The 10,100-nt window shown below is 38.2% G+C and overlaps 2 protein-coding genes and 1 long non-coding RNA gene across 3 annotated transcripts in view; 2 read left to right on the top strand and 1 right to left on the bottom strand.

Annotated features, from left to right (window-relative positions):
- Positions 1-1,528, top strand: part of LOC107753972 (uncharacterized) — a 9,095-nt gene extending 7,567 nt beyond the window's left edge. Inside the window, exon 3 of the long non-coding RNA XR_001641528.1 lies at positions 281-1,528. This is a non-coding gene — a long non-coding RNA (uncharacterized LOC107753972). The remainder of the gene's footprint in view (positions 1-280) is intronic.
- A 1,043-nt stretch (positions 1,529-2,571) lies between these two features.
- LOC107753969 (N6-adenosine-methyltransferase subunit METTL3-like) lies at positions 2,572-8,954 on the bottom strand. Its single transcript, XM_016570267.1, is given in 12 exon segments — positions 2,572-2,806; positions 2,957-3,069; positions 3,897-3,955; positions 3,958-4,064; positions 4,163-4,201; positions 4,524-4,711; positions 6,203-6,416; positions 6,654-6,829; positions 6,918-7,373; positions 7,603-7,790; positions 8,111-8,226; positions 8,873-8,954. Coding segments are annotated over 11 exon segments (1,755 nt in total). The 5' UTR covers positions 8,214-8,226; positions 8,873-8,954; the 3' UTR covers positions 2,572-2,694.
- On the top strand, positions 8,522-9,948 carry LOC107753970 (ribonuclease P protein subunit p20-like). Its single transcript, XM_016570268.1, has 2 exons — positions 8,522-8,658; positions 9,353-9,948. Exon 2 carries the CDS (start codon positions 9,373-9,375, stop codon positions 9,817-9,819), a length of 447 nt encoding a protein of 148 aa, XP_016425754.1. The 5' UTR covers positions 8,522-8,658; positions 9,353-9,372; the 3' UTR covers positions 9,820-9,948.
- Positions 9,949-10,100: the final 152 nt, after the last annotated feature.

Genomic DNA, 10,100 nt, shown 5'->3' with positions numbered 1-10,100 from the left:
CCGGTTTTATTTTATATCATTAAAGTCTATTGGTTTTGAGCAACTCCCGCATCTCCTCGTTTCCTCGTTCCCTTGCTCCCCGTGAGATATATATATATATATATATTTTTTTTTTTTACTGCATTTATAAGTGCATTAACATTTTATTTTTAGATAGTATTTATTATAATTTTGTAAGGTGTGACAATTATATATGTTTCATATTCTTTTTATTTTATATTTTTATATGTTTTTATGAAGCGAGATAATTATATTATTATTTTCTTTTCTGCTTATTCAGCAGTAGCAAGTGAAGAGGTGAAACCTCGGCTGTGTTCCACTACTTCCTGGGGCAGTGAAGGGGACAGCAGCAGCAGTCTGAGTTGCCCACAGGCCTATTTTTCCCACAAGGCTCGGCTCTCACTTCGACACCAGATGGATAGCAACATCAATGCAGTGGATGCCACATACTAACTTTGTTCTTTAGGCGGTCTCTGGAAAATCCTTGAAAAGTAATTTTCCGATTTACAGCCCCAGTCCAGTTTAAGTCCTTTATTGGAGAGTTTTTGCGAGGAACTGGAGGATGAGCCATTAGGAGGAACAAGCAGCATGGAAGTTTGCCTCTCCTTGCATGCCTATGGACAGTCATGAGCGTCAGCTGTATGCATTGTAGTAACAATGTCAAGATAAGTGTCTGAATTTCTCTAATTTAACAATACAGCACGAGTGTAAAATGGTACAGCTGAGTGTAATTTGGTGAAAGGGGATATTATGAAACACTCTTAAGAGTTACAGTATGTTTACATGATAACCAATAAGTGCTTTTTTTCTAGCCTGTAGCATTTGCCCTCCACAGCCTCTGCCATACATGCATCTGCAGTATCTGAACTGGATACTGGTTTTATCTGAGGAGACACTGACATTTTAATGCAATTGGGTTTTTTGAGCCAGATATAAATTTGTTCAGTAGGATACGTTGATGAATAGCAGTCTACCTAATAAAGTCAACCACGCTTTGCCTTGCTGGTCATAAATTCAGTGTGTACTGTTACTGTAAAGCAACTGAATGTTTCTTTTACATAAACAGAAAGGTTTCTAAAGCTTATTTTTCTTTCTACAACTGCATCAAGGTCCATTAACATAGTGTGCACAGCTCTAACTTTAATATTTTTTTTAAAATTATGTTTAGATTTCAGGGCTTCTCGAAATATGCCCTGTCCATAAACACATTTTGCTTGAGAAGTGTTTTTGGAACAATTCTATTAAAGATGGTTGTTTCATGGACTTTATGTAAGTTAAATCTTACCAACTAATGTATTAATATGAAGATGGCCTGTTTTTTTTAATCTTTTTTAAAGTTTTTCTTCGTATTGCATTTATAAAACCAATCAAGTGAATGGAGATGTTTGTTGTGATCCACTCATTGCTTGTTACATGTTTGAAAAAACAGGTTTTACATGCTAATGATGTGTACCTGGACTAAGCCTGTCACGATAACATCTTTTTGTTGTGCAATATATTGCCCCAGAAATAAATGCGATACACGATATTATTGTCATTTTAAGACCATTTTATGCCACTGAATATATAATCATAATATAATAGCATAATAATGCAAGAAGGCCTACACACTTTCAAATGACAAACTTTTAATTCTTAAGAATATTTAGATCATGAAAATGAAGTCAAAATATTAGATACCTTAAATAGTAAACAAACATTTTCTAACAAAAAGTGCAAAGTAACAAGTAGAAAAAAGAAAAATTCACAAATAACTTGTATGGACATTTTTCCCTGACCTTCTTTTCTCTGTAAATTAAGGTTGCACTTTATTGCTGAAAAACACAATCACTACTCAGCAGTCAGATGTCCGTATGCACAAAGGCACAGATCCCTAAACAAGACCATATCTGCAGATGAAACTTTGTTTGTAGAAGCATTTTTTTTTTAATTTGAACTAGCACCAACTGCACCACGTTATGTAAGAGAAGCTGCAAAAGACACAGGCGCAAGTGGAATGCAAAAAACATGGTGACATACATTTTTATGTAAATATAATGGGCGATATATTGCGTCACCAAAAGTTATTGAGGTCATGTACATATATTGTGCGATAAGTCAATATAATGATTATTGCGACAGGCCTAATCTGGACTTCTTCACGTTGTTGTGTGCACATGTATTAAAATTTTTGTTTTTTAAACATTAAATGTGGATTTTTACACCCTAACCCAGTAAAAGAACAGAATTCACAAGACACTGTTACACCTTTGAAGTCACAATATGAAAGAGAAGATATTTTTTTGTGTTATGTATGCAATCAATTTTATATATACAAAATTTTATAACAAATAAAAAAGACAGCAAACTAAATTAAAATAGAACAGCACATGAACTGTTGTTTTTACTGATGATTGTAAAAATAATAATTAAAAACAATAAAACAATATTTAAAAAAAAAAAGAGAAACAAGTATGTTTTTTATACTGTTCTAACAACAAAAAAGTTGCCTTTAAAGAATTACCTGTGAAATCATTAATCCGTCTGTACAGAAAGACAACAAAAAATGTGGTTTAGTATTTTTATTAAAAAAAAAAAAAAAGCAAAGTGGTATGAAAGTCTGTTCCTGAAGCAGTCGTTTGAAACTATCTTTTAGTCTTGAATCCTGTGGCAGAGTTCAACCAATAGCTGTACATTCTTTCACTAGCCCAGTCCTCACATGTTTTTAAGTTTGGAGATGACTCCGTCAGGGTAGCGCTTCTTAAAACGTGCAACTACTTCAGGGTCTAAAAGATGAATACCATCCAATTGATTACCAAGAGTTATCCTGGAAAACAAAACAGGGTGTGAATGAGAGAGATCAGAGAAAACAAGCAAGTTAGTAATAAAGAGAACAGCACATCTGATTACTTCAAAAATGTACTTAGTCACGTAAAGTGATTTGGAAATCAAAAAAGTTCGCTAATGTCTGACTCACCAGTTAGGCTGCACATTGTGTGGTCTCCCAAACAATTCAATCTTTCGTGTACCTGGTGACAAACGCTCAATCATTCCATAGATTTCATCTGGTTTATGACTAGTGGAGCGGACCTTTTGTGTAGACAGATGTTCTTTTAGTGCACTGATCATCACTGACTTTAAAGGGGTCATATGACGTTGGTAAAAAGAACATTATTTTGTGTATTTGCTGTAATGCAATGTGTTCACTCGGTTTATGGTTTAAAAAACACATTATTTTCCACATAACATATATTATTGTTGCTCCTCTATGCCCCGCCTTTCTGAAACGCGTCGATTTTTACAAAGCTCATCGGTCTGAAGAGCGAGGTGTGCTCTGATTGGCCAGCTATCTAGTGTGTTGTGATTGGCCGAATATCTCAAGCGTGTGACGGAAATGTTACGCCCTTTACTTGGTTCAGGAAACTTTCCTCCGTAAAATGCGCTGGACACATCTGAATATTTGGGTTAAACTGTTCTGGAACAGTGTTGTAAATAAAACGTAACCACTGATTTCTAGTCGTGTCCTCTTTTGGAAGGCCAAACAAAGTCGTTTCGCTTTCGCAACGAAACACAGCGTCTCCACAACACGGCGGCAACAACAATACTACAGCAAGAATAAAAGTTACGCCTTCTTTCTTTGCGTGAACATTTGGGCGGTGTTATGCAAATCTTCCCACACAGTGACGTAGACATGTGGGGGTGTGTTTGAACGAGGCGTTTTAGGTAGGCGTGGCTGAGCGTTCACTTTTATAAAGAATATCTTTTTGGGTTTGAGACTTTAATCTTTGCAACTTTACACATCTTCTGTATGCACGAACAGCTTTTAACACTTCAAAGACAAAGGAAAACATGAAATCGCATCATATGACCCCTTTAAATTCATCACTGCTTTATCAGTTATAATGGTTATGACTGACCTCTGCCACTATTACATCACAATCAAGGCCTCTGTTAAAACCTTGTGGGTTTCCTTTACAAAGCAATGCTCTTTGCCATGATTTAGCCAATGTCCAGTCCTTCCAGTACGAATGATTCTCTGAAGCTGGTTAGTCTTCACCCAAATAATCTCATCTACACGCTCATAGCTAATTGAGTGACAGAAAACAAAAAGATTTAGTTTACAGATTCAGTTATATTTAAAGAGATCACTCACTTTACATTTTCCACATGTAAAATCACCTACCCCCATAAGCTTAGACACTCTCTGCCCAGCTCCATAGCTCTGTGAAGACAGAAAATTAACTATTGTTGACCTGCATTTGGACTGTTGCCAAGATAGCATTACATAACCTCCTTTCAATTTTTCATGTCATTTATTCATAGATAACTTTTCTTATGGCATGCAAAATAAAGAAGCTTTTGGAAAATGTAACTCTGGAATATCAAAAACATCCGTGTTATAATCACAAATTTTATTACAGGATGATTTTATTTGGTATCAAGTTTACATTTATCAGTGTGGTAAAAGTGATGCAAAATCTTGTTACACTGAGATAAAAGGGTCTCAAGAAGCTTTGTGTTCAGTCATTCCCCAGAGCCCCTACCTTCCTGTCACCCAGAGGAAGAGGAAACCGTCATCCTGCAGAATAGGAATGTTGAGTTTCCTCATCTCGTCGTCTGTGAGTGTTCCATATGGAAGCTCCATGTGAATGTCCCAAGGTGGGTCGGCCATCACCACTGCAAACTTCCCCAGGATGGACACATCCAGATAACGGATGTCACAGCAAATCCACTGAGATGGGAATAAAGTCAGAGGGCATATATCTCTTATGTCCTAAAATAAAAATGGCAATCACAGTTTTTACCTTTGAAATCATAATAAAATTTTCGAATATGTAGACAAATACAAGAACAGCAACAGCAAAGGAGAGAATGAGAGAAGATTGCAATTGCAGGTCAGAAACACATACTAGGGCCAGTTGCACCAGCTGTACATAAGTTACAACTATTTTTGATGTAAAGGGGCACTAAGTTACAACTTACGCATTACTACTACATTTGCGTTGCACCAATAAACTTAGTTCAAATGTAACTCTACATATACGCTGCATATTAACGGAAGCTTACAACCAGGTGTAACGGTTGAAACAAATAGCATATTGACGGAATTACCTCAGTAAGCTCTTGTTTAACCTGACAGACTTCAATCATTTAGACATAGAGGTTAACGTTGACATTTACACTTGCTTAGAATTGGAGAGAGAGGGAACATTATGTGAATGAATTACTTTGTTAGCGGCTCTTCAACACAAACTCAGAGTGCATTCGTGGGCATCGGTCCATGTTGTGCATGTGAAATAAATAAATTTTGAGTAAGTAGTATCTTATTACAATGGAAATGTATTGTATCGTTAGTTACATGAGGCAAAATAAGTTCAGATCAATGATAAACAGAAATGTATGGCATTGCAACACAACTTCTGCTCACGTATTTGAAGGCTGCTATTAGATCACTGAGGGTACACGTCATATTATCTGACTATACATTATTTTCCAGAGCTTACAACCTATTAGCTAAATTGTGACCCTGGACCACAAAACCAGTCTCAAGTCGCTGGGGTATATTTCTAGCAATAGCCAAAAATACATTGTATGGGTCAAAATTATCGATTTTTCTTTTATGCCAAAAATCATTAGGATATTAAGTAAAGATCATGTTCCATGAAGATATTTTGCAAATCTCCTACCGTAAATATATCAAAACTTAATTTTTGATTAGTAATATGCCTTGCTGAGGACTTCATTTGGACAACTTTAAAGGCGATTTTCTCAATATTTTGATTTTTTTGCACCCTCAGATTCCAGATTTTCAAATAGTTGTATCTCGGCCAAATATTGTCCTATCCTAACAAACCATACATCAGTGGAAAGCTTATTTATTCAGCTTTCAGATGGTGTATAAATCTCAATTTCGAAAAATTGACACTTAAGACTGGTTTTGTGGTCCAGGGTCACAATTCTGCCTTAAGAACAAATGGTGCAAACGAATAAAGTACTGAGTTAGTTTCATGCTAACTAGTATTTACTAAGCCTCTAGTAGTGTGTACTTTACATTCCAGTAGGAGCAGGAACTTACGAACTGGTGCAACCTTACCAAAGAGACCATTCCTAATTCTATATTCCTATATTATAGTGGTATTTGCGAATTTCAGCTTCAAGTCAACTACTGTATATTATAGCTTGATCGAAGCTGTGGAACAGGTCAATTCTTACGATATTTTACCTGTGAAGGAAACAACTTGCCAACGTTGCTGTCTCCCACAGTGGAGTGCAGTCCAAGCTCAGTGGCCCCTGCCTGGGGACCCAATGCGTCACCCTCTGCTTCAGGAGGGCTGTCAATCTCATAGTGAACATATTTACAAGTGTCCATGTGGAAACAAGTATTCAGAAAGGAGCAGTCACCAAGGCTCTCGTCTGTGTGTTTGTTGATGATACGCCTTGGAAAGTTAAATTAGAATTCAACAAATGAAAAGTGAAAAATGGCTAAATTATTTGTTCATAATATGTTCAGATAATATTATTCTAATTAATAATAATAAAATGATTAGTATTACAATTTTTAAATGTATTATTATATAGTTAATTCATATACTATTATTATTTAACTTGTATACATTTTATATGGTTATTTATTTTAATACAAATTTTTTTAAAGTGTGTGAGTGTGAACTGACCTGAAGTGCAACTTGGTGCAGGGCTGAGGAGTGTCCCCCGACTGCACACACTCTTCTTTCGTCCCATGATCACAGAACTCCTGTACTTGAGCTCTGCCTCGTGAGCGAAACTTCTCCACAATCGACTGTTCCTTTGCCGAACTGGTGTTCAACAGCTCTAGGATCTCTTGGCTCACCTGAGGCACAAGCATACATACATTCATCAGACTCCACATTCACAGAAATACACAAGGCCTTTGCTGACTTGCTACTTGGTTATTATACCTTTTTGCTTTGCTGTTCCTTAGTGGACTGCTGGCTCAGTAGACTCTCAATTTCCATGTCCAGATGAGATGCTTGCACCTTACTGTTCCGCCCTTTTTTCTCAGGCCCACCCCCTCCAACCCCAGAGGATCCAGTAAGCTGCGAGTTTGAGGCAGGACCCAGTGAGGCAGAGGATTTCTTTGGAGGTGAAGATGGTGCTTGAAGCAAAGGGGAGGAGCCTGGGGCTCTTTTTTGATGGATGATGTCATCTGCTTTTCTTTTAATGGCAGTTCTCTGTGGCTGAGCTGTGCTGCCAATCATAGGCCATAGTTTGGTGTGGTCGACTGAAGTGACAAGGGTGGAGGAGGAAGAGGACGAGGAGGCAGTGATGGATGGCTGCCGAACTTCAATAAGTTCTTGGGCAGAAAATTTGAGGAGGAGACTTTGGATGCAGGCATGGGAAACTGCAGACTCAGACTGAGTCAAAGTTGCAAATGAGGGAGGGTGAGAAGGACAGAAAGACAAAAACATAGATATGAGTGTTTCTAGAGTAATCACAATAAGTTTTTTATGATTCACATTATCCACGTACTTCACAGTTTTAAAAACTTTAAAAAAAAAATTCTCAAATGCGGGAAATAGTAATAATGAGTACATGTTCAGGTTTTTGACTGGTTGTGTACACAAGCATGCACACATGTCTTACTGTGTTTAACTGGTTGGTGATGGCTAGGGAATCAATTGGCAGAGAAAGACTCAGTTCAGACAGGTATCCCAGCAGCCTCTTCTCTAGTTCCGGGTCTGGAGGCTGCTCAACTTCCACTTGCGGAGGACTCTGTAGTGCCGGTCCAGGGCTGTCACTCCTTACGGATCCACCCTCAACACCTCCAATCTCTGTTAAAAACAAGATCTAATACAGGAACTGGCACCACAGACCCACTAAACTCACTATTGCAAAAATAAACCTGATTGAAACAGGATTCATTCTTCCTTTGGCATGCATTTAAAGTTTCAGCATCATGATGCCACACTTCTGACAGTATCTTGTGTGGTCTCTATATTCAGCATTAGATATCAAGTAAATAAAGCTGACTGTATGAGCAAGATGGCTTGCAATGGTGACTCTCATTACATATCTGGGTAGTATTTTAAATGCCATTTAAGGTGCAGTTAATAGTTTTGCAGATCTCACAGCATGTATTTACTCAACACACCGATGCCCAGTTGATTTGTGTCTTTTCTTCTCCTCTGCAGCCTCTCTCGCAGGGAATCCAGCTGCTTTTTGTGCGCCTGGATGTGGCTCCATGTGTCCGACATGGCTTAAATTAAACTAGATAAAGAGTGAATTAAAAGACCAGACAAATAAGACAGATATTTTATAAAGTTCAGTGAGTGTGCTCTCCAAACACACTACGCCTCTAAACTGGTTGAATTTCAAAATAAAAGTCCCTCAAAGCGCAATAATCGACGTTTTAGCCATGTTCAGCTTCAAATTGGCAACTTAAGACACATAGAAACAGTTTATTTTATTTGACTTAATTTATAATTATATAATATGCGAAATAAAAAAATATATAAGTTTCATCCAAGAAAAGAGCAGTATGTATTGTGTAATCAAACAGAGCAACTTAAGTATCCGTTCCTGTGTAAGTGAGAGGTCTTCCGGTACTTGAGGAGAGAAGACGAACCTGCAAATACGCGAATTCATTTATTTACCAGCTAGTTAACAGTGCAGCTGAAAAACAAGCTCATCTAATTCAAGGTACTACTCATGCTTAATGTAGCATGTCGATAATGACGGTAATGACATAGACGTAGCAAACGAGAACAGGTTCCATCAACTTCCATGCAAAATATACCAGAACCGAATGTTTCTCGACCGGTGTTCTGTCGATTTGTGCTACCCTGTCAGATTTTGCTAACGTTACCTCCCATTAAAACAGTCTGTAGTACAATTCGACAACGAAAAATGCTACCTGAACGGAACGCAGTAGTAGTTAAGTGTTTCCTTCTTTTCTGTTTAGCGGCGCCGCAACGATAGAGTGAAACATACCAAAGACAATAGAATAAGGGACGTTGAACATACAGCGCGACCAGTGTATAACGTTTCACGAACGATGACTCATATGAGTCGGTTCTTTTTAGTGAATCAATAACATAGTCCGATTCCTGAACCGATTGACTCATATGAGCCGGTTCTTTTAAGTTAATCAAAAACGTTTATGAATTAGTCGCCATTAATTTAGCTATTTTGTACTCCTAGATATATGATCATAATATCATTAATATTATATAAAATCCAACATAAATAATGAATATATTCAATTGCTAACCTTAGTGCCAATTTAGAACATTTATGAGCGCGGACAGGTCTGCTGTGTAATTTTCCCTCGCTGAAAAAAAAAACAGATCATCATTTAACGTTCATTAACGGATGTCTTGTTTTGTTTGTACAGTGCTTTTCCAGTGATTTGACATGGCCGAGCCACGCAGCCCGGTATCCGCATCTGTAGCCCACAATCCGATGGTGTTGCCCACCCCGGAGGGCTCGACCCTTGAGATGGACCCGATGGAGTACACCCTCCGCAAGCGTCTGCCCCGCAAATTGCCCAAACGACGGAACGACGTCTACGTCAATATGAAAACAGACTTCAAGGCCCAGCTGGCGAGGTGTCAGAAACTTCTGGACGCTCATAGGGAAATCTGCATCCACGGTCTGGGACTGGCCATCAACCGGGCCATTAACATCGCCCTGCAGCTTCAGACGTCCAGCCAGGGTGCGTTGCAGCTGGCGGCCAACACATCCACCGTAGAGCTCATAGATGATCTGGAGCCCGAGGATCCGGACGAGGCGGGAGAGCCGCTGACACGCACCCGAAATAACTCCGCAATCCACATCAAGGTGTTTTATCCCAAACCGTAGAGCCAGTATCAGTATTAACACAATAAATATTACATAAACATTCATGTAAAGTTCGTGGTGTGTATGAGTTGTTTAAAGGCACAATATGTAAGATTGTTTTATTAAAATATCCAAAAACCACTAGAACAGTGTTATATATTTTGCTGGTGTACTTACATTATCCCAAATGTTTCAAAGAATGTTTAAATCCAGAGAAATAAGCAATTTTAACTGGTGACACGGACCGTGTTTATAGTGTCATTGTGTCGCCTGCCAATGACGTCATAACCCCTCGATTTCCG

The sequence above is a fragment of the Sinocyclocheilus rhinocerous genome, unplaced genomic scaffold (assembly GCF_001515625.1).
Source record: "Sinocyclocheilus rhinocerous isolate Xijiao unplaced genomic scaffold, SAMN03320098_v1.1 scaffold831, whole genome shotgun sequence".
Taxonomy (NCBI): Eukaryota; Metazoa; Chordata; class Actinopteri; order Cypriniformes; family Cyprinidae; genus Sinocyclocheilus; species Sinocyclocheilus rhinocerous.
The sequence above is the reverse complement of the archived record's forward strand: the minus strand, read 5'-3'. Positions and strand labels throughout refer to the sequence as shown.

Coding starts and splice junctions, on each gene's coding strand:
- LOC107753970 (XM_016570268.1), top strand. CDS start 9,373: ATGGCCGAGCCACGCAGCCCGGTATCCGCATCTGTAGCCCACAATCCG.